Consider the following 22,566-nt stretch of genomic DNA (forward strand, 5'->3'; position numbering starts at 1 on the left):
TGCAGCAAGCCAAGACTGCAGGCAGGGGCACCTCTGACCAGCGAGGGGCTCTGTTCCTGTGGAGGGGTAAGTGTATTGTTCCTGACCGCCACACAAGGCCGGTTAGGGAACACACAATACTCCCGCCACCCTTATCTCCCTGACTACTCCAAAGAGGCAACTTCCCCAGCTAATCCCTCTCTCCTGCAACGCCATCCCAGCTTTCTGCCTGGAACCCATACCCTCCCCTCTCCTTTTTTCGGGGCTTAAATTCCTCCATCTCAGCCGGGGTGGGCACCGTGGGCCAGGTTAGGCGGTGAGTGCAAAGGGACTGGAGTCCCTTTGTTCCCAAAGCCGGCCTGCAGCAAGCCAAGACTGCAGGCAGGGGCACCTCTGACCAGCGAGGGGCTCTGTTCCTGTGGAGGGGTAAGTGTATTGTTCCTGACCGCCACACAAGGCCGGTTAGGGAACACACAATACTCCCGCCACCCTTATCTCCCTGACTACTCCAAAGGGGCAGCTTCCCCAGCTAATCCCTCTCTCCTGCAACGCCATCCCAGCTTTCTGCCTGGAACCCATACCCTCCCCTCTCCTTTTTTCGGGGCTTAAATTCCTCCATCTCAGCCGGGGTGGGCACCGCGGGCCAGGTTAGGCGGTGAGTGCAAAGGGACTGGAGTCCCTTTGTTCCAAAAGCCGGCCTGCAGCAAGCCAAGACTGCAGGCAGGGGCACCTCTGACCAGCGAGGGGCTCTGTTCCTGTGGAGGGGTAAGTGTATTGTTCCTGACCGCCACACAAGGCCGGTTAGGGAACACACAATACTCCCGCCACCCTTATCTCCCTGACTACTCCAAAGGGGCAGCTTCCCCAGCTAATCCCTCTCTCCTGCAACGCCATCCCAGCTTTCTGCCTGGAACCCATACCCTCCCCTCTCCTTTTTTCGGGGCTTAAATTCCTCCATCTCAGCCGGGGTGGGCACCGCGGGCCAGGTTAGGCGGTGAGTGCAAAGGGACTGGAGTCCCTTTGTTCCCAAAGCCGGCCTGCAGCAAGCCAAGACTGCAGGCAGGGGCACCTCTGACCAGCGAGGGGCTCTGTTCCTGTGGAGGGGTAAGTGTATTGTTCCTGACCGCCACACAAGGCCGGTTAGGGAACACACAATACTCCCGCCACCCTTACCTCCCTGACTGCTCCAAAGAGGCAACTTCCCCAGCTAATCCCTCTCTCCTGCAACGCCATCCCAGCTTTCTGCCTGGAACCCATACCCTCCCCTCTCCTTTTTTCGGGGCTTAAATTCCTCCATCTCAGCCGGGGTGGGCACCGCGGGTCAGGTTGGGCGGTGAGTGCAAAGGGACTGGAGTCCCTTTGTTCCCAAAGCCGGCCTACAGCAAGCCAAGACTGCAGGCAGGGGCACCTCTGACCAGCGAGGGGCTCTGTTCCTGTGGAGGGGTAAGTGTATTGTTCCTGACCGCCACACAAGGCCGGTTAGGGAACACACAATACTCCCGCCACCCTTATCTCCCTGACTACTCCAAAGGGGCAGCTTCCCCAGCTAATCCCTCTCTCCTGCAACGCCATCCCAGCTTTCTGCCTGGAACCCATACCCTCCCCTCTCCTTTTTTCGGGGCTTAAATTCCTCCATCTCAGCCGGGGTGGGCACCGTGGGCCAGGTTGGGCGGTGAGTGCAAAGGGACGGAAATCCCTTTGTTCTAAAGCCTGCCTGCAGCAACCTAAGGCTGCAGGCAAAGTGATTCCTGGATAGCAAGGGGCATTAATCCAGTAGCAAAAGACCCCGCGGAGGGAAGAGCCATTGGAGAGCATCTGAAGGAAGAGATGGGCAGGCGCCAAGGCAAGAATTCCTCCAACAATCTGAAAAACAACACGAAAACACCAGATCCCAGCGATCCTATGACAGAAGGACTTGAACACCCTATACCGGAAGAAGTGGAAAACAGTGTCATTATAAAAGCAATAGAGTCTCTTAAACAGGGTATGAATAACTCACTTAAAGAAATAGAAGAGAAATATAACAAAAAGATGGAAGAAATGAGTAAAGAAATGGAAGACAAATATAACAAAAAGTTTGAAGAAATAAGTAAATTCGTAAATGATACCCTGGGAAACCAAGAAAAAACAATCAAACAGGTAATGGAATCAGTTCAAGAATTGAAAACTGAAATGGAGGCAGTGAAGAAAACACAAACCGAGGACCGGCTGGATATGGAAAATCTAGGTAAACAAACAGAGACTTCAGGAACAAGCATAACCAATAGAATACAAGAGATAGAAGAACGAATCTCAGATTATGAAGACACCATAGAGAAAATAAATGCCCTGACCAAAGAAAACAGCAAATCCAACAAATTCTCATCACAAAACATTCAGGAAATATGGGACATAATAAAAAAACCAAATCTAAGAATAATAGGAGTAGAAGAAGGAGAAGAATTGCAGACCAAAGGTCCAGAAAATATATTCAACAAAATTATAGAAGAAAACTTTCCCATCCTAAAGAGTGATATTCCTATGAAGGTGCAAGAAGCATACAGAACACCGAATAGACTGGATCAGAAAAAAACATCCCCTCGCCATATAATAATCAAAACACAAAGCATTCAGATTAAAGAAAGGATATTAAGAGCTGCAAAGGAAAAAGGTCAAGTAACCTATAAAGGTAAACCTATCAGACTTACACCAGACTTCTCTATAGAAACCATGAAAGCCAGAAGGTCCTGGATAGAGGTACTGCAGAAACTAAGGGACCATGGATGCAAGCCCAGATTAATATACCCAGCCAAGCTTTCATTCACTATCAACGGAGAAAACAAAATATTCCAGGATAAAAACAAATTTAAACAATACGTAACTACTAATCCAGCCTTACAGAGAATATTAGAAGGAAAATTACATCCCAAGGAATCCAACATTGCCAACACTGACTACAATAACTCAGACATCTAGCGACCCTTCACTAGCACAACCCAAAGAAGGAAAACACATACACTCTACTACCTAAAAAAAAAAAAAAAAAAATGACTCGAGTCAACAACCACTGGTCATTAATATCTCTTAATATCAATGGACTCAATTCACCTATAAAGAGGCACAGACTTAGAGATTGGATACGAAAACAGGATCCAACATTCTGCTGTTTACAAGAAACACACCTCAACCACAAAGACAGACACCTACTCAGAGTAAAGGGTTGGGAAAAGGTTTTCCAAGCAAATGGACCTAAGAAACAAGCGGGTGTGGCCATTCTAATATCTAACAAAATCGACTTCAAACTAAAATCAATCAGAAGAGATGGAGATGGACATTTCATACTCATAACAGGAACAACTCATCAGGAAGAAGTCTCAATCTTGAATATCTATGCCCCTAATATAAAGGCACCCACTTATGTAAAACAAACTCTTCTAGAACTCAAGGCAGTCATCAAACCACACACGCTAATAGTAGGAGACTTCAACACTCCTCTCTCACCAATGGACAGGTCAATCAGACAGAAACCAAACAGAGAATTAAGAGATTTATTGGAGGTATTGAATCAAATGGACTTAACAGACATCTATAGAACACTCCACCCAAATAGGAAAGAATATACCTTCTTCTCTGCAGTTCATGGAACCTTCTCGAAGATTGACCACATACTCGGTAACAAAGCAAACTTCCACAGATACAAAAAAATATTAGTAACCACATGTGTCTTGTCAGATCACCATGGATTAAAATTAGAATTCAACAACAATGCTAACCCCAGGAAGTCAACAAACTCATGGAAGTTGAACAGTCAACTACTAAATCACCCCTGGGTCAAGGACGAAATTAAGAAAGAAATTAAAGACTTCCTTGAATTTAATGAAAACAAAGACACAACATACTCAAACCTATGGGACACTATGAAAGCAGTGCTAAGAGGAAAGTTCATAGCAATAGGTGCCCAAATAAAGAAAACGGAGAAAGCACACATTGGAGACCTAACAGCACACTTGAAAGCTCTAGAAAAAAAAGAAGCTGATTCACCCAGGAGGAGTAGAAGACTGGAAATAATCAAACTGAGGGCTGAAATCAACAAAATAGAAACAGAGAAAACAATCCAAAGAATCAATGAATCAAAATGCTGGTTCTTGGAGAAAATCAACAAGATTGACAAACCCCTATCCAAACTAATCAAACGGCAGAGAGAGAACGTGCAAATTAATAGGATCAGAAATGAAAAGGGGGACATAACCACAGACACAGAGGAAATTCAGAGAATCATTAGATCTTACTACGAAAGTTTATATGCCACAAAGTTGGAAAATGTAAAAGAAATGGACATTTTTTTAGATAAGTACCATATACCAAAGTTGAACCAAGAACAGGTGAACAATCTAAATAGACCTGTTAGTCGCGAAGAATTAGAAGCTGTTATCAAAAATCTCCCTACCAAAAAAAGCCCAGGACCAGATGGTTTCAATGCAGAATTCTACCAGAACTTCCAGGAAGAGCTAATACCTATACTCCTTGACGTATTCCACAATATAGAAACAGAAGAGTCATTGCCTAACTCCTTTTATGAAGCTACAGTTACTCTAATACCAAAACCACACAAAGACACAACCAAGAAAGAGAATTACAGGCCAATCTCACTCATGAACATTGACGCGAAAATTCTCAATAAAATACTGGCAAACCGTATCCAAGAGCACATTAGAAAAATTATCCATTATGATCAAGTCGGCTTCATTCCAGAGATGCAGGGCTGGTTCAACATTCGCAAATCTATCAATGTAATCCATCATATAAATAAACTGAAAGAAAAAAACCATATGATCATCTCACTAGATGCTGAAAAAGCATTTGACAAAATTCAACACCCATTTATGATAAAGGTGTTGGAGAGACTGGGGATACAAGGATCATACCTAAATATAATAAAAGCAATATACAGCAAGCCGACAGCTAACATCAAACTGAATGGAGAGAAACTCAAAGCCTTTCCACTAAAATCAGGAACGCGACAAGGCTGTCCACTCTCTCCATACCTCTTCAATATAGTGCTTGAAGTTCTAGCAATAGCAATAAGACAACATAAGGAGATCAAGGGGATTCGTATTGGAAAGGATGAAATCAAACTTTCGTTATTTGCTGACGATATGATAGTTTACATAAGTGACCCCAAAAACTCTACCAAAGAACTCCTACAGCTGATAAACACCTTTAGTAACGTGGCAGGATACAAGATCAACTCCAAAAAATCAGTGGCCTTCCTATACACAAAGGATAAAGAAGCAGAGAGGGAAATCAGAGAAACATCACCTTTCATGATAGCCACAAATAGCATAAAATATCTTGGGGTTACTCTAACCAAGGAAGTGAAAGACCTATTTGACAAAAACTTTAAGTCTTTGAAGAAAGAAATTGAGGAGGATACCAGAAAATGGAAAGACCTCCCCTGCTCTTGGATTGGGAGAATCAACATAGTGAAAATGGCAATTCTACCAAAAGCAATCTATAGATTCAATGCAATCCCCATCAAAATCCCATCAAACTTCTTCACAGACCTTGAAAGAACAATAATCAAGTTTATATGGCAAAACAAAAAACCCAGGATAGCCAAAACAATCTTATACAATAAAGGAACTTCAGGAGGCATTACCATCCCTGACTTCAAACTCTATTATAGAGCTACAGTATTGAAAACAGCTTGGTATTGGCATAAGAACAGAGAAATCGACCTTTGGAATCGAATAGAAGACCCGGATATTAACCCACAAACCTATGAGCACCTAATTTTTGACAAGGGAGCTAAAGGTATACAATGGAAGAAGGAAAGCATCTTTAACAAATGGTGCTGGCATAACTGGATGTCAACCTGTAAAAAAATGAAAGTAGATCCATATCTATCACCATGCACAAAAATCAAGTCCAAATGGATTAAAGACATCAACATTAATCCGTCCACTTTGAACCTGATAGAAGAGAAAGTGGGAAGTAGTCTACAAGATACAGGCACAGGAGCCCTCTTCCTAAGTAGGACCCCAGCAGCACAGACAATAAGAGAAACAATGAATAAATGGGATCTACTGAAACTGAGAAGCTTCTGTAAAGCAAAGGACACTGTCAGTAAGACAAAAAGGCTGCCTTCTGACTGGGAGAAGATCTTCACCAACCCCTCATCAGACAAAGGTCTGATCTCCAGAATATACAAAGAACTCAAGAAACTAGGCACTAAAACTCTAATTAACCCAATTAAAAAATGGGGTACTGATCTGAACAGAGAATTCACAACAGATGAACTTCGAATGGCCAGAAGACACTTAAGGTCATGCTCAACCTCCTTAGCGATCAGGGAAATGCAAATCAAAACCACTTTGAGATACCATCTTACACCTGTCAGAATAGCTAAAGTTAAAAACACCAATGATAGCCTATGCTGGAGGGGGTGTGGAATGAGGGGAACACTCATCCATTGTTGGTGGGAATGCAAACTTGTGCAGCCACTTTGGAAATCAGTGTGGCGGTTTCTCAGGAAACTGGGAGTCAACCTCCCTCAGGACCCAGCAATTCCTCTCTTGGGAATATACCCTAGAGATGCCCAAACATACTACAAAAGCGTTTGTTCAACTATGTTCATAGCAGCACTATTTGTAATAGCCAGAACCTGGAAACAGCCTAGGTGCCCCTCAATAGAAGAATGGTTAAAAAAGGTGTGGAACATATACACATTAGAGTTTTACTCAGCGGTAAAAAATAATGACATCTTGAATTTTGCATGCAAATGGATGGACATAGAAAACGCTTTACTGAGTGAGGTAAGCCAGACCCAAAAAGAGGAACACGGTATGTATTCACTCATAAGTGGATTCTAACCATAATTAAAGGTCTTTGAGCCTATTATTCGTGATCCTAGAGAAGCTAAATAAGAAGACGAACCTGATGAAGATTATTTACCTATCCGCCAGGAGGTAGGAAATAGTCAAGAGTCCCAGGTAACCTTGGGTGCATGGGGGGGGTGGTGGGAGGGTTGTTGGAAGGGGAGAGGGTTAGAGAGAAGGGAGTAGGGGAGGAATGGAGAAAGCTCGGGTGACCGGGATGGGGGGAAGGGAGGAAGGATGAATGTGGGATCAGGGAAGAATATATTTTAACTAAGGGAGTCATATTAGAGTTTACAGGAAACTTGATTATATATGGGATCCCAGGTCCAAGGAGAGATCCCCAGATTGTTCTCTGGACAGAGGAGGGGGTGCCTGAACCGGCCTTGGCCCGCGACCATACTGATGAATATTTTGCTTATCACCATAGATCCCTCACCCGGCGTTGGATGACGATACAGATGGAGGCCCGCGTTGGAGCACCGGACTGAGCCCCCCAAGTTCCAAACGAGGAGCAAAAGGAGGAAGAAAATGACGAAGGACTGCGAGGGATACTATCACCCACTGATACAAGGGGTCGGATCTAATGAGAGTTTACCAAGGCCAGATGGACCGTGACTGAACGAGCATGTGATCCAACCAGATTCTCTGAATGTGGCTGGATTTTCTGAATGTGGCTGGCCTGCAGTCTTTCCGAGAAGCCATTGACAATGACACTGGGACTGGTTTCCTCTGCATATACTGGATTTTTGGGATCCAGTCTGTTTGGATGCTCACCTTCCTGGACCTGGAGTGAGGGGGGAGGAACTTGGACTTCCCACAGGGCAGGAGACCCTGACTTCCCTTGGGGACAAAGAGGGAGGAGGAGAGGGAGGGGGGGAGTGGGAGGGCGTTGGGAGGAGGGGCGTAAATGGAAACTTTTTATAATTTAATAAAATTACTAAAAGAAAAAAAAAAAAAAAGAAATGGATAAAGTAGCTGGGTGGTGGTGGCGCACGCCTTTAATACCAGCACTCTGGAGGCAGAGGAAGGCAGATCTCTGAGTTCGAGGCCAGCCTGGTCTACTAGAGCTAGTTCCAGGACAGGCTCAAATAAATAAATAAATAAATAAAATTTTGAAAAAAAGAAAAAGAAAAAAAGAAATGGTTAAACTTGAAAACATAAAACAAGCCAATGTTCACTTAAAAAGGCACCTCTGTGTGTGTAAATCATCTGTAAAGAGTTAGAACACCTTATTGTCTGTCAAAGAAAAAAAGACCATAACCAGCAAAGCACAACTTGGTCTAATTCCAGGGTTCCTGCACTATTATTTCAATTGTTTTAAGAACAAGTCTCACTGGATAGCTCTGGCTAGCCTGGAGCTTGCCAGGTAGACCAGGCTGGGACTGAACTCACAATCATCTGCTTGCCTCTGCCTCCCCAGGGCAGGGTTACAGGCCTGTGTCCCCAAGTCATGCCACATGCACTTTCTGTGCCAAGCATTCCACTTCCTGGTAGCGGTGAGAGCAAAGGTAGGTGTGGCACTGCAGACTGACCTTCACAGTGTCATGGGCAAAGGAGAGCAGCAGGGGCCATGAACACCGCCACCACATCACAGACATCAGTTTGCTGTGTGAAAGACTATTCCTGGGGTGACACAGGACACAGTCAACCTACCCCGGCCGGGTACCCACCACAGACCACAGCCACTAATTGCTGTACCCGAGTGCTCCCTGGAGAACCAGTGACTTTAACTAGAGTCACAGGAGTATGGGTGAGGGTGGGTGTCTCACAGCAGCAGCGATGACCCAAAAGCAGCTGCAGCTCTCAGCCTACCCGACATGGGGGTCAGGAGAGCTACAGCCTGGAGCTCTTATTCCTAGGCGTGGCTTGACAGGTCTGAGGATCTGCTCTTGGCAGCTCAGCCAGCCAACCTCCCTCTTCCAGCTGGTGCTCCGTTTCTGGAAACCTGGGGAAGAGGTTGGTGAGGCTTCCAAGCTTCAGTGTTCCCAGACAAGCAAAGTTTGTTTCCCTCCTGAATGCCCCCCACTCTCAGGAGAAGAGAACGCTGCAATGGAAGAAACATCTAGAAAACACAGGGACGGCCAACTCTGAGGCCTGTGACCTTAGCCTCCTCAAGGTCCGTTAGCTGGTTTTTCGTGATGTATGACAATGTAGGCATTACACCTCATGGTTGGGAAACTCCCTGAGCCACACACATCTGATGTTCTCCAATTTTAAAGGGCAGTGACAAATGATTGCCCTAAAGGGGGTTTCAACAGACTTAGCTTGTTAAGACAGACCTTGTGCCCATGCTCGGGAATCCCCTGAGAAGTGGCCTAGGGCAGTTTTGGGGAACTCTGAGGGTCAATCTGTGCACACCTTAAATCAGTGGTTCTCAACCTTCCTAATCCTTGTGACCCTTTAATACAGTTCATGTTTGGATGAACTCCAACCATAATATTTTGTTGCTACTTCATAATTAATTTTGCTACTTTTTCTTTGCTTGTTTCATATCCTTGTATTGTTTTTGTTTTGTTTTGTTTTGTTTTGTTCTGAGACAGGCTTTCTCTGTATCTTTGGGTCTGTCCTGGACTCACTTGGTAGACCAAGCTGGCCTCAAACTCAAATCCACCTGTCTCTGCCTCCCAAGTGCTGCGATTAAAGGCGTGGACCACCACTGTGGAGTGAAATTTTGGTACTGTGATGAATCTGAACCTATGATGTGCAGGTTATCTGATACACCATCCCCAAAGAGGTTACGACCCAGAGTTTAAGAAGGGCATTAAGTGAGCTAGGCAACAGGGAATCCTGCAGAAGAGGAGAAGGATTGTAGGAGACAGAGGGGTCAAGGACAAGACCCACAGAATCAAGCTGGGCTCAGAAGGGAGGAGGGGTGGGGAGTAGAGGAAGGAGGAGAGTCGGCAGGTTAAAAAAAAATACAGGTGAAAAGTACAAAGGGGCCCAGCAGTTGTGGTGCAAGCCTTTAATCACAGCAGTGGGAAGGGAGGTAGAGGCAGGTGGGTCTTTCTGGGGCCAGCCTGGTCTACAAAGCAAGTTCCAAAACAGCTAGGACGTTACACAGTTGTCTTGTTTGTGGGAGAGGAGTTACAATGGTGTTAATGGGGTTGGGGGGGTCAGAGATGGCTCAGTGGTTAAGAGCACTGAGAGGACCTGGGTTCAAATCCCAGCAACCACACGGCATCTCACACCTAACTTACTCCACCACCAGGGGAACTGACATTCTCACAAATACCTACCAGGCAAAATACCAATGAATACTAAATAAAGAAAAGCAAAAAACAGGCCGGGCAATGGTGGCGCACACCTTTAATCCTAGCACACGGGAGGCAGAGGCAGGCGGATCTCTGTGAGTCAAGACCTGCTCTACAAGAGCTAGTTCCAAGACAGCCTCCAAAGCGACAGCGACCCTGTCTCTAAAAAACAAAAGCAAAAACAAACAAAAAATAGTACAAAAAAGTGGTCAGGCATTGTAGAAGACGCCTTTATCGAAGAGCTTGGGAGGCAGAAACAGACACATCTGAGTTCAAGCATGAAGAGCAGGTGCTGCAAAGACATCTTTATCCCCACCTCCTGGGGTGAATGAGGTGAAGTAACTGCCCAAGCACAGGCGTTAGGAACCAGCCTGGAAAACACATCACCCCATCTCAAACACCTGAGAAGGACCACCCTCCGCCAACTGTGTCAGCCCTGAGGGCCTGACTGAAGTGTGTGTGTTAGAAATAGCAGGGGCACAACCCACCCCTCACATCAACTGATGACTGATGTTTAAGTTTGCTTTATTGTGTGTGATGAAAATGACGGGCCAAAAAAGTCATTTCTATATTTGAACAGTTCTAAAAATTGTTACTTGGAGAAATGAAAACAAACAGGTGTCCACCCACAAAGGCAGGAAAGAAAACAAATGGGGAGACCAAGAATCTGTTACTCTTCACCTCCGGGTCGGCCTGTCAGTCAGCAAGTGCCTCTTGCCTGGGCTTTTGAGTTTGGGGAATGGTTCTTCAGGAATTCCTCAAGTTGTTTCATCTTTGGAGCTGAAAGAGAATCAACACTAACAGTCAAGGGGGGGAATGGTATCCAGTTCCCTAGATTAGAAACAGGAGGAGCCTCTAGCATGGTTTTAAAGAGAAGGGATCCTGGACCTTGAATCTGGAAAGAGTGGAGCCTAAGGCTGAGCTGGAAGGTGATGGGGGGGGAGGGTGACAGACCTGGGTGGGTCTACCCTGCACTTCTTCCTCAAGGGTCTCCCTCTGAAAACATCCCCAGAGACAGATAGTTTCCAGCAGCTGGGAATCTTCCCGTGGCTTCCTCCCCGGGTAGGTCTTCAAAGACCCTTACCTCTTTGGACCTGCTCTTCTTTATGGCAAGCTGCCAGGTGCAAGAGCATATTTCTCATTCGACTCTTCACACAGGGTCGTCCATATATGGTGATTTCAGCTACGTTCCCAGAGTCGACAGTGTCCACTTTCAGCAAAGCCTGGCTTAACCACTCTATTTCTGGGATTAGGACTTGTTTGGGGCCTAAACATGTAAAGAGACTGTAAGCAGTAAGTAGAAAGGCTTCAGGTGGGAAGGGGCGGGCTCGGCTGGGCTAGATGGTCAGATTGGACTGGGGAATGGGGTAAGGACTTGCTGCCCTTCAAGAATACGGGAAGCCAACCCACACCCCTGTAACGAGAAGCTCACCAAAGATCATTTCTGCTACCCAGGCCTCCATGTAGAACACGAGAGGATCCCTGAGTTCGTGCGCTGGGAACCACCAGGGCCTCACACAAAGCCGCGGGGACATAGGTGGAGCGCTGAGCCGCTTCAGCGAGGAAGGGTATGGCGTTGCTCCATTAGCCTGGTCGTCAGCATCTGTAGCACGAGGACCCATAGTGGAACTCTCAGCCTGCAAGCAGGAGGAGCTGCAGGGCCTGGCGGTCAGCTGCACTTTTCAAAGAGCGGTCCGGCCACGCCCCTTGTTACCACGCCCCCAGCCAGAGCCTGCAGGCAAGTAGGCTGCCCTGGGTCACCGGGTCTGGGCGGGGTTGGAGGTGGGTGGGAAGGGCACCACTCTGTGGAGTATCCAGACTGTCCCATCCTAGGCCTGCCCAGCATACTGCTAACCCTGAGTATTTGATTTGGTGACTTAACTCACCTGCAGTGCTCCAGTTAATTCCGTGTTACTTTTCAAAGACATGGGCTCAGGGTGGGCTAGTAGAGTCTATAGAAAGTCTCTCCCCCTGTCTGCTGTCTTCTCCAACTCTAAACTGTTGCTTTAAAAATCCTTCACGCCGGTGTATCATGGTTTAAACTAACTGGTAGAAGTGGTTATTGAAACACATTACAAGTTCTGCAAATTTCATTTCTTTCTAAATTCCTAACTCATGGATGCGTGAATTTCCTCCTTCATTCTAAACTGCCATTTCCTCTCTAGGGGTCTCCTTGTTAAGGTTCAAAAAAAAGTCATTTTTAACCTTAATACAATGATATCTGTTGATGTTTGCATGTTTCACTGGTTCCTAGAGGAATCGTCTCTGTCCGGAGCTCGGCTCTGCCCATCAGCGGTGCTGACGTGTCTAACAGACCGCTGGAAACTTGGGACAACTGGTTCCCTACGGGGCATGAGGTAGAGATGACATTAATGCTCCCACGGTCCATACATTCGCCTGAGCTATTCTCCTGAGATGTTCCCAGCTAAAGCTACTTTACAAACACACAGCAAGTCCGTACCACCCACACCTTGTCTCTGTATCTTCAGACTCACGCAGGGAGCCACTGTGTTGTTTGTGGGTATTAATTTTGTGGGTATTAATTTTGTGAAGACGTGAGGAAGATAAGCCCCCTGGTCATTCTCATCTGGATGACAGCTGGTTCATGATTTCCTTTATTTTGAAGGCAGCACTGTCGGAATCCTGGTTCCCCAAGTACATATCGCTGCATAGCCCTTGCAGAGCCGGTGGCAGCCTCCAAAGAATTAAAATGTCTTTACTGTTTACCAGGCACTGCTGAGTCAGCTGTGCCACTGTTTTACCTCAGGTGTCTTGGTTTGAATTTGATTAAGAGGAATGTGGAGGTCGGATGAATATTTCTCCCTCATTTTCTTTGTAGCCTAATATATGTTTTTATTTTTTATTTTTTTATTTTATTTTATTATTATTATTATTATTTTGTACCTGGAGGGACAGCCGTGGGTGCTGGGAACCGAACTCTTATATTTTTGGTTGTGAGCCTAGCCTTTAACGGCTGAGCCATCCCTCCGGGCCTAATATATGTTTTTGAAACTCTTTGTACCTGACTGAAACTCAAATTACAGCCAAGACTTCTAGCAGTTATCCCCAGAAGGAACCAGTCTGAATGGGTTTCAGTTCAGGCAACAGTACCTGAGAGATTCATCATTCTGTTTTCTCTAAATTTTATCTTCATACGCTCACCACACACACACACACACACACACACACACACACACAATTTCTCTGTGTAGCCTGGCTGTTTTGGAACTCACTCTGGACAGTAGGCTGGCGTCCAACTCAGAAATCTGCCAGCCTCTGCTCTGAGTGCTGGGATTAAAGGCGTGGGCTGCCAAACCTGCCTGTTAATTTGTAATTATTGCTTTTAATTTAATTTATTTTGTGGACATTGATGTTTTGCCTGCAAGTGTGTCAGTATAAGGATGTTGGTTCCCTTGGAACAGGAGCTACAGACAGTTGTGAACCACCATGTGGGTGCTGGGTATTGAACCTGGGTCCTGTGGAAGAGCAGCCAGTGTTTCCTTTTCTTTTCATTTTTCTTTTATTAAAATTTAATGGATAAAAACAGTACATTCATGGGAACCTTGTCACATGTCAACATGTAGTGTTCAACTATCAGGGGACAACTACCATTTGAACAGTTTGTCTCCCCTTCTGGTGACAACATCTCAAATTCGCTCACCCAGCATTTTCCTCCTCTCCCATGTTTCCCTCCTCTACCAAGAACCAATCATGGCCTGAGAAGGCTCACCGGGTAAAGTGCTTCCCATTGCAAACCTGATTATGTCAGTGCTAAATGCAATCCCATGACATGTGATGAAGGAAGAGAAGTGTCTCTTGACCTTCACACCCTCAACTCTATAGTCAGTCAGTCAGTCTGTCTGTCTGTCTGCCTGTGTCTACATGTCTCCTTGTGTGTCTCTGTCTATCTCTGTCATACATGCAAACACACAAATTTTTAAAAATTGGTTAAAAACTGCACAAAAACATATCGAGGCACAGAGGCATTAGTCTGCAGTCCCAGCTACTGGGGAAGGGGTGTAAAGGGTGAGAATAACAAATTCAAGGGTAGGTAGCCTGGACACTTTGACAAGACAACATCAAAATCACATGGGGCCGATGCTGTGAGCTCAGTGCGGAGAACCTTCACAGAAGCTCAAGGCCCTGAACCCAGTCCCTAGTGCTGGATCTGGAAGACAGAGAGAGAAAGAGGGGAGAAGGAAGAGGGGAGGGGAAAAGGAGGGAAGGAGGGAAGAATGGAGCCAGGGTGAGGGAGGGAGAGACCCAGGCTAACATTAATGATCTGATTACTAAAACGAAAACACAGGAACAGTTTTAAATGTTTTAGAACTGTTAATCCAGTTCCTTATGAATATTTCAGGTATTTCTGAGATTCTAAGGAAACTGGGGTATCTTCAAGTACAAGTTTGAAAGGCTGGGTATTTGTGACTCAGGGGGTAGCCGAGCAGGAATCCAAGGTCAGCCTCTGCTTTGTACCAAGTTCGAGGCCAGCCTAGACTGTATAAGACCCTCTCAGATACGAAATAAACAAATATACTCTTAAAACTCCCATCACTTTCTGAGGTGCAATGCGTCTGTGATACAGGGCTGTGATTCGAGCCACTTGGATGTGTTGAGACAGAGAGGCTGCAGAGTTAGTTAAGGCTAGCCTGGATGACTTCCCAGGACAGTCTCTGGAATGACAAGGGTGTGTGTGGCTCGATGGTCCATCATTGGCTAGGCATAGGGTTTAATAACAAAACTTCTTTCAGATGTAAGGCATAGAAGTTAAAAAAAATACACCTGTTGCCTGGTGTGTTGATCCATGGCTGTAACCCAGGGTACAGGACGCTGAGATAGGCATGCTAACAGTGGTCGGCCTGGACAGCCTAGCAAGTTCCAGGCCAATCTGGGCAACACAGAAAGAACTTGCCTTGAAAAAAGATACATAAATAAAATAAGAGAGAATGTGGGGTACAGCACTCACACCCATAATGCTAGCAATGAGGTGTAGTTTGGAGGAACACAAATTCAGAGTCGTCCTCAGCTGTACAATCTTGGGGACAACCTGGGATGGGAGCAAGGCAGTATGGAGTCTGAATTAAATGTCATATTTAAGACCTCCTGTGGGTATTAGCTCACCATCAGAGGCAGAACAGAGCCTAAGAGGTTCTGAGTGAAGTCCCAGGGAGAAATACGGGCAAACAGGCTCAGTGAAATTTTCCCTGAAAGTATAGATGTGAGATTTCTCAGGCACGCTATAGGAGATCTCTTCCAGCTCATAGTCCAGGAAAAAGCCAGTGACTCTGGGTGCTGTGACCTTCGGCTGAGAGTTTGGACCAGCAGCTCCTAAGACATCAAAGCAGTCACCCTGCCAGATGATCCTCCAGCATCCCTGAGGGACAGAGGAGGACCGCCTTGCCCCAGTGGACAGATTGGCTTTGCAGATACCAATAGCGCACTCAGGCTTCTTTCTCACCTTCACCTCCCAGAAACGTCTCCCGGAATTAAAATTCAGAATCCCCAACACAACAGGGCTATTGGTAAACATTTTTGAAGAACTCGGAGGACCTTGTCTTTTCTTTAACAATGTGACACATTTTCTTTCCTCAGACACAAGCAGGTTTGGATGGGCTGCTTCTGGGTTTAGCGTTACCTGAACTGTTAATAGCTGTGTACGTTTCTGTAGAGCTGCATTTGTTTAACTCTGTGAAGCTGTGTTCCTTTGCCCGTCCGAAACGCCTGATTGTTCTGGTAAAGAGCTGAACAGCTGGTAGCAAGGCAGAAGAAAAGATAGGCAGGGTTGGCAGGCAGTGAGAAAGGAGAGGAAGACTCCAGAGGTCAGCCACCAGTTACACAGGAAGCCACAGAGAAAGAAGTAAAGAAAAGATATATAAAAATAGAGAAAGGTAAAAGCCCAAAGGCAAAAGGTAGATGGACTAATTTAAGATGGGTAGATTGACTAATTTAAGAAAAGCTGGCTAGAAGCAAGGCAAGCTAAGGCCGGGCATTTATAAGAAAACACCTCCATGTGTGTTTATTTGGGAGCTGATTGGCCCCAGAAAGCCAAAAGAGTAAAAACAACCAACAACTGTTGTGTTGTGTGGTTTAGCTCTCCAAACCATGCCTCGGAGCTCTGTTACAAAGTGGAGCTACAGATTTCCCTATGATTTGTCCAAAAACAGCATACAGAGGCCCTCATATGACTGGTGTGCTCATCATTTAATATGAGGTTTTCAGAGGTCTCAGGCCACTGAACATTTGAATACATAATGCTGATTGGCCAAGGTTTCTGGATCCATCTCATTTGTTGTTGTTGTTGTTGTTGTTGTTTTGTTGTTTTGTCGAGACAGGGTTTCTCTGTGTAGCTTTGGCCTGTCCTAGTCCTGTCCTGCTTTATAGACCAGGTTGGCCTTAAACTCACAGAGATCCTCCTGTCTCTACCTCTGGGATTAAAGGTGTGCACCACCACCACCCAGCCATCTCATTCAAACTAATGTCTCCTGACATGGGCAGTCAATTGGAACACTGTACAGAAAAAGCTGGCCTTCGTTTAGGAGTAAACACGGAGTGCACACTCAAGATAGCACAGGCATCATGTTTAAATTTTCATATGACTCTGTCCAAATAAACGTCTAAATGAAGTTAAAATGGCTGCTTCTAGCAGGCATATGTCATAGGAAAACAATGACCTGAGAATTTGGAACCCATGGCTTTAGTGAGTCTGTGGCTCTGATAAGCTATGAAGTGCCGATAGCTAGCCTTCTTGAGTATTTACCCTGCATCCTTCACGTTAGTCACATCATTCATCAGTGGCACAGACACACATCTGTTGAGGACGGTGTGCATTTCCTAGGTAGAATAAGAGATGCAGACATGAATGTACCCTAGTTCATGTGGGGACACATGCATGTATCCCTCAATGATGAGTTCTAAACTGCTAACCTGCACTCACCAGTGATCTGTGGGGTCATTAGTCACCACACAAGAGTTCATATATGCACATGCCCAGATGTGTACAGGTCTATGGGGATATCATACATTATCTGCTTTATGAGGTACAGCCTCTAGCCAAGTCCAGGGCAATTACTGCTACATGACTTTCGGAGTTCATTAACCATTGTGTGGAAAGCACACAGTCCATTCACAGATGCTGATAGATGGGCAGACCTCCAGCCAGACTTAATGAGTGTTGGATCTCTCGCACATGGACTAACTCTGCTTAGAAATGGGGATCTGTGCTTGCCTTTAATAGGGAGGCAGAGGCAGCAGATCTTTGTGAGTTCAAGGTCAATTTAGTCTACATGGTGAGTTCTAGGACTTCTCAAGTGATGAAGATGGAGAAGAAGGAAGGAGGAGGAAGGTGGCACCAGAGGAGGAGGAAGGATGAGGAAGAAGAAGAAATAGAAGAAGAAGCTAACAAAGAAGAAAGAAAAAAGGAAGGAATGGGGATTGTAGAGTTGGCTAAGTGGTTAAGATTATATATTACTCTTGAATAGGACTAGAGTTCCCCCACCCTCCATATCCATGCTGAGTGGTCACAACAGCCTTTGACTCTAGTTCCATGGGATCCAACACCTTCTTCTGGCTATTGGAGGTTCCCACACATGTGCTGATAGCCACACAGGCTCACATGTATACACATAAAAGATTAACTTTAAAAAGCCTAAATGGGGTAATTAATAGTGATATTTGATGGCACTGTAAATTTGAGTCCTAGAATTGTGAAGAAAGTGCCAGCTACACCAGTTGGAAAGTCACATATGAGAATTCAGAGGATCACCCCAATTTTAGCCTGACCCATTCATCACTCCCTAGCAGCACTCATGTAGTACTGGGACAAAGGCTACCAGTGGTCAACAGAGGCCAGATACCCGTCCTGCCCTATCTCACTGTGAGAGTGGCACCAGGGGCTGGAGAGATGGTTCAGCAGTTAAGAACACTGGCTGCTCTTCCAGAGGAACTGAGTTCAATTCCCAGCAACCTTGTGGTGGCTCACAACCATCTCTGGTGAGATTTGACACCCTCTTCTGGCATGTAGGCATACATGCAGGCAAACACTACATACATAATAAATAAATCTTTTTTAAAAATACATGGCACAGGGGCTGGAGAGATGGCTCAGAGGTTAAGAGCACTGATTGCTCTCCTACAGGTCCTGAGTTCAATTCCCAGCAACTACATGGTGGCTCACAACCATCTGTAATGAGATCTGGTGCCCTCTTCTGCAGGCATACATGGAAGGCATACATTCCATGCAGGCATACATGGAAGAAATGTTGTATACATAATAAATAAATAAATCTTAAAAAAATACATGCACAGTAAAGAAAGAGCAGGAGAAACAAATGGCAGAGTGGCTTCAGAGACTTGCTTCGGAGGCAGGGGAGTGGGGAGGATGAGGTGTGGGGTTTCACTTCAGGCAGTTTCTGAGGGTGAAATGGGATGGCTGACAGCATTTAATTGAAAAAAAAAAAGAGTTTAAAAAAAAAAAGGCCTGGAGAGATGGCCCAGTGGTTAAGAGCACTGGCTGCTCTTGCAGAGGAGGCAGGTTTGGCTCCCAGTACCCACACGGCAGTTCCTAACTGTCTGTAGCTCTAGTTTCATCCAGTTCCAGGAATTTGGTGTCCTCTGCTGGCCTCTATGGTCGCTGCACATAGACTTCAATATGTGCAGGCAAAACACTCATACACATAAAATAAAAATAAATATATATTTGTGGGGGCTGGAGAGATGTTTCAGTGGTTAAGAGCACTGCCTGCTCATCCAAGGGTCCTCAGTTCAAATCCCACAACAGATGGCTCACAGCCGTCTGTAAAGAGATCTGGTGCCCTCTTCTGGCCCGCAGGCATACATGCAGGCAGAACATTGTATACATAATAAATAAATCACGGGTTGAAGTCAAGAATCTAGCATTGATCTTGACAATAGCCACCAGGGCTCCTGAAAGGACCACAAGTTCCTTTTGCTGGAGAAATGTATGAGTGCTTTATCAAGCAGGAACTTCCCACAAGCCCCCAGGGAATGGAGACCCTACCCAAATGCCTGACCTTGGGAAAAGGACTTCTGGGGAACAGACGGTGTACTACAGTTTCTTAGTCTTACTAAATGGGCCTGTTCCTCTCACAATGCTCCCAAAAGGGAAGGTCCTGGTGTCTTAAGTCTTTTCCCATTATACTGTACCATTCTGATTTCTCTGTATTTATTAACTAAACTCTTGCCTTTATTGGCCTCAGGCTCTGGGTCTGAATTGTAGGTATTTTATCCTTAGGATCAGGTGTGTCTAGCAAATCTCCAACTTTCCTGTTCTTGGTGTAATTAGGAGGGTGTTGGGTCCAGGGGATGGGGTCACACAAAGATGGGGGACAGACCACCAAAGTCTAATAACCCAGAAGCAAACTTTATTCCAGAAACCAGATTCCAAGAAAACCAGAAGTAAACTTTAAAAAAAAAAAAAAACACGGGGCACAGAAGGTTATCAGCTAGCTGAGACCACAGCCAGAGATGAAGTTTGTTAAGCTGTGGCCCAAAAGGGCCAGTTTCTGAACCCTTCTTTTTATAGTAGGGGCACCAAGCATAGTCTGAACAAAGGAATTTTTATGATCTTGCCCAGAGGGTGAGTCAAAGACAACCCTAAGTGGGCAGTGGGTTCTAATGTCAGTGAGTAACTAGGCAGCTATCATGAAATACGTTTTAAAGGAGATTACAGCGAAAGTCACTAATTGTAAGGAAACATGTTTGTTGTTTTTTTTTATATTTTTTATTGATACTATTGAACTCCACATTTTTCTCTGCTCCCCTCCCTGCCCACTTAGGGTCTCACCCTCTGGTTGGGGGGCAAGATCGTAAAAATTCCTTTGTTCAGACCTAATGCTTGGTGCCCCTACTATAAAAAGAAGGGTTCAGAAACCTCCCCCCTTCAAACCTCCCCCCAAGGTCCCCATGCTTCCAATTTACTCAGGAGATCTTGTCTTTTTCTACTTTCTACTTCCCTCATAGATTAGATCTATGTAAATCTCTCTTAATGTCTTCATTGTTGTCTAAGTTCTCTGGTAGTGTTGGTTTGTAGGCTGACTTTCTTTGCTTTATGTTTATGAGTGAGTACATGTGATAATTGTCTTTCTGTGTCTGGGTTACCTCACTCAAAATAATGTTTTCTAGTTCCATCCATTTTCCTGCAAAATTCAAGCTGTCGTTATTCTTTTCTGCTGTGTAGTACTCCATTGTGTAAATGGACCACATTTTTCTTATCCACTCCTCAATCGAGGGACCTTTAGGTTGTTTCCAGGCTCTGGCTATGACAAACAAAATTGATATTGAAGGCCCCCCACATACTTGAAAGACCCCCATGTCCACATACTATGTTAAACTCTGCTGAAACTTAACTGAGCCATAGAGGGAAAAAAAAAGCCCCAAGGCTCAGCTAATGACCCTGCGAAATTTAGTTGGGCCATAGGAAAGTGTCCCACCCCCCAGCCAATGCTAAAACAGGATATCTATGGGTTGCAGACTCACTGACTAGGTTGAGGAGAGGAAGTACCCCACCCCCAAGGCATTCTATCTAAACTGTCAACTTGCTGCAGGGTTCTCTATCTAGCTTTGTGGTTTTTCCGGGAAATTCGGGAATAGACATGGGGCCATTCCTGGGGTGAGCTAAGCCCACCAATTTGAGAACCAATGAAATGCTTGTTGCTATGCAGCCTCTTATGTAACTCTTAAATCCCTATAAATACATAATGTGCCTTCAGCCCGGCATGCTCAGTAACTTGGTTGCTGTAGCATCCGCAGGTGCCTGTGTATCCATTAAACTGCCTCTTGTTCTTGCATCCAGTGGACTGGTTCTTGGGCAGAGGGCTCCAAGTGAGACCCCCTTGACTTTTGGGGTCTTTCAATATGAACATAGTTGAGCACATGTCCCTGCGGCACAATTGAGCATTCTTAGATATATACCCAAAAGTGGTATTACCGGATCTTGAGGAAGGTTGTTTCCTAATTTTCTGAGAAATCGCCACACTGACATCCAAAGTGGGTGTACCAGTTTGCATTCCCACCAGCAATGCAGAAGTGTTCCCTTTTCCCTACAACCTCTCCAGCATAAGTTGTCATCAGTGTTTTTGATCTTGGCCATTCTTACAGGTGTAAGATGGAACCTCAGAGTTTTTGATTTGTGTTTCTCTGATGACTAAGGATGTTGAACATTTCCTTAAGTGTCTTTCAGCCTTTTAGATTACTCTGTTGAGAGTTCTCTGTTTAGGTCTGTACTCCATTTTTTTTAATTAGATTATTTGTTCTTTTGTATATTTTGGAGATCAGACCTCTGTCTGATGTGGGGTTAGTGAAGATCTTTTCCCATTCTGTAGACTGTCGTTTTGTCTTGTTGACTGTGTCCTTTGCTTTACAGAAGCTTTTCAGTTTCAGGAGGTCCTATTTATTAATTGTTTCTCTCAGTGTCTGTGCTGCTGGGGTTCTATTTAGAAAGTGATTCCCTGTGCCAATGCGTTTAAGTGACTTCCCACTTTCTCTTCCATAAGGTTCAGTGTGGCTGACTTTATGTTGAGGTCTTTGATCCACTTGGACTTGAGTTTTGTGCATGGTGATAAATATGGATCTATTTTCATTTTTCTACCTGTTGATATCCAGTTATGCCAGCACCACTTGTTAAATATGCTTTCTTTTTTCCATTTGATATTTTTTGCTTCTTTATCAAAGATCAGGTGTTCAAAGATGTGTGGATTGATATCCGGGTCTTTTATTCAGTTCCATTGGTCCTCCTGTCTGTTCTTATGCCAATACCAGGCTGTTTTCAATACTGTAGCTCTGTAGTAAAGTTTGAAGTCAGGGATTGTGATGCCTCCAGAAGTTCTTTTATTGTACAGCATTGTTTGGGCTATCCTGGGTTTTTTGATTTTCCAAATGAAGTTGAGTACTGTTCTTTTGAGGTCTTTGAAGAATTTTACTGGAATTTTGATGGGCATTGCGTTGAATCTGCAGATTGCTTTTAGTAAGATTGCCATTTTTACTATATTAATTCTGCCTACCCAAGAGCATGGAAGGTCTTTCCACTTTCTGGTGTCTTCTTCAATTTCTTTCTTCAAAGATTTAAAGTTCTTGTCATACAAGTCTTCCACTTGTTTGATTAGTATTACTCCGAGATATTTTATGCTATTTCTCTCTATTGTGAAGAGTGTTGATTCTCTGATTTCTTCCCCAGCCCTTTTATCATCTGTGTACAGGAGGGCTACTGATTTTTTGAGTTAATCTTGTATCCTGATGCATTGGTGAAAGTGTTTATAAGTTGTAGAAGTTCCTTGGTAGAATTTTTGGGATCACTTATGTAAACTATCATATCATCAGCAAACAGAATTTGACTTCTTCTTTTCCAATTTGTATCTCCTTGATCTCTCTTTGGTGTCTTATTGCTCTAGCTAGGACCTCAACAACTGTATTGAATAGGTATGGAGAGAGTGGACAATCTTGTCTTGTTCTTGATTTCAGTGGAA

The 22,566-nt window shown here is 44.9% G+C and overlaps 2 protein-coding genes across 2 annotated transcripts; both read right to left on the minus strand.

Moving 5' to 3' along the window:
• Positions 1-10,595: 10,595 nt before the first annotated feature.
• Positions 10,596-11,763, minus strand: Ooep (oocyte expressed protein). Its single transcript, XM_048435691.3, has 3 exons — positions 11,520-11,763; positions 11,172-11,354; positions 10,596-10,867 (listed from the first exon to the last, which is right to left on the minus strand). The coding sequence occupies exons 1-3, from the start codon at positions 11,707-11,709 to the stop codon at positions 10,788-10,790; spliced, it is 453 nt and encodes a 150-aa protein (XP_048291648.2). The 5' UTR covers positions 11,710-11,763; the 3' UTR covers positions 10,596-10,787.
• A 3,404-nt stretch (positions 11,764-15,167) lies between these two features.
• Positions 15,168-17,040, minus strand: LOC146894613 (tripartite motif-containing protein 75-like). The gene is made up of 2 exons (XM_087905916.1): positions 17,022-17,040; positions 15,168-15,757 (listed from the first exon to the last, which is right to left on the minus strand). The coding sequence occupies exons 1-2, from the start codon at positions 17,038-17,040 to the stop codon at positions 15,168-15,170; spliced, it is 609 nt and encodes a 202-aa protein (XP_087762042.1).
• Between the last annotated feature and the right edge of the window lie 5,526 nt (positions 17,041-22,566).

This window comes from Myodes glareolus, chromosome 4 (assembly GCF_982192425.1).
Source record: "Myodes glareolus chromosome 4, mMyoGla1.1, whole genome shotgun sequence".
Lineage (NCBI taxonomy): Eukaryota > Metazoa > Chordata > Mammalia > Rodentia > Cricetidae > Myodes > Myodes glareolus.

Bases quoted from the DNA above. Each gene is read 5' to 3' on its own strand.
- Ooep (XM_048435691.3), bottom strand. From the start codon at position 11,709: ATGGGTCCTCGTGCTACAGATGCTGACGACCAGGCTAATGGAGCAACG. The intron at 11,355-11,519 runs GTGAGCTTCTCG...TTACATGTTTAG, and splicing joins GGTAGCAGAAATGATCTTTG to GCCCCAAACAAGTCCTAATC. The intron at 10,868-11,171 runs GTAAGGGTCTTT...ATTCTCTTTCAG, and splicing joins AGAAGAGCAGGTCCAAAGAG to CTCCAAAGATGAAACAACTT.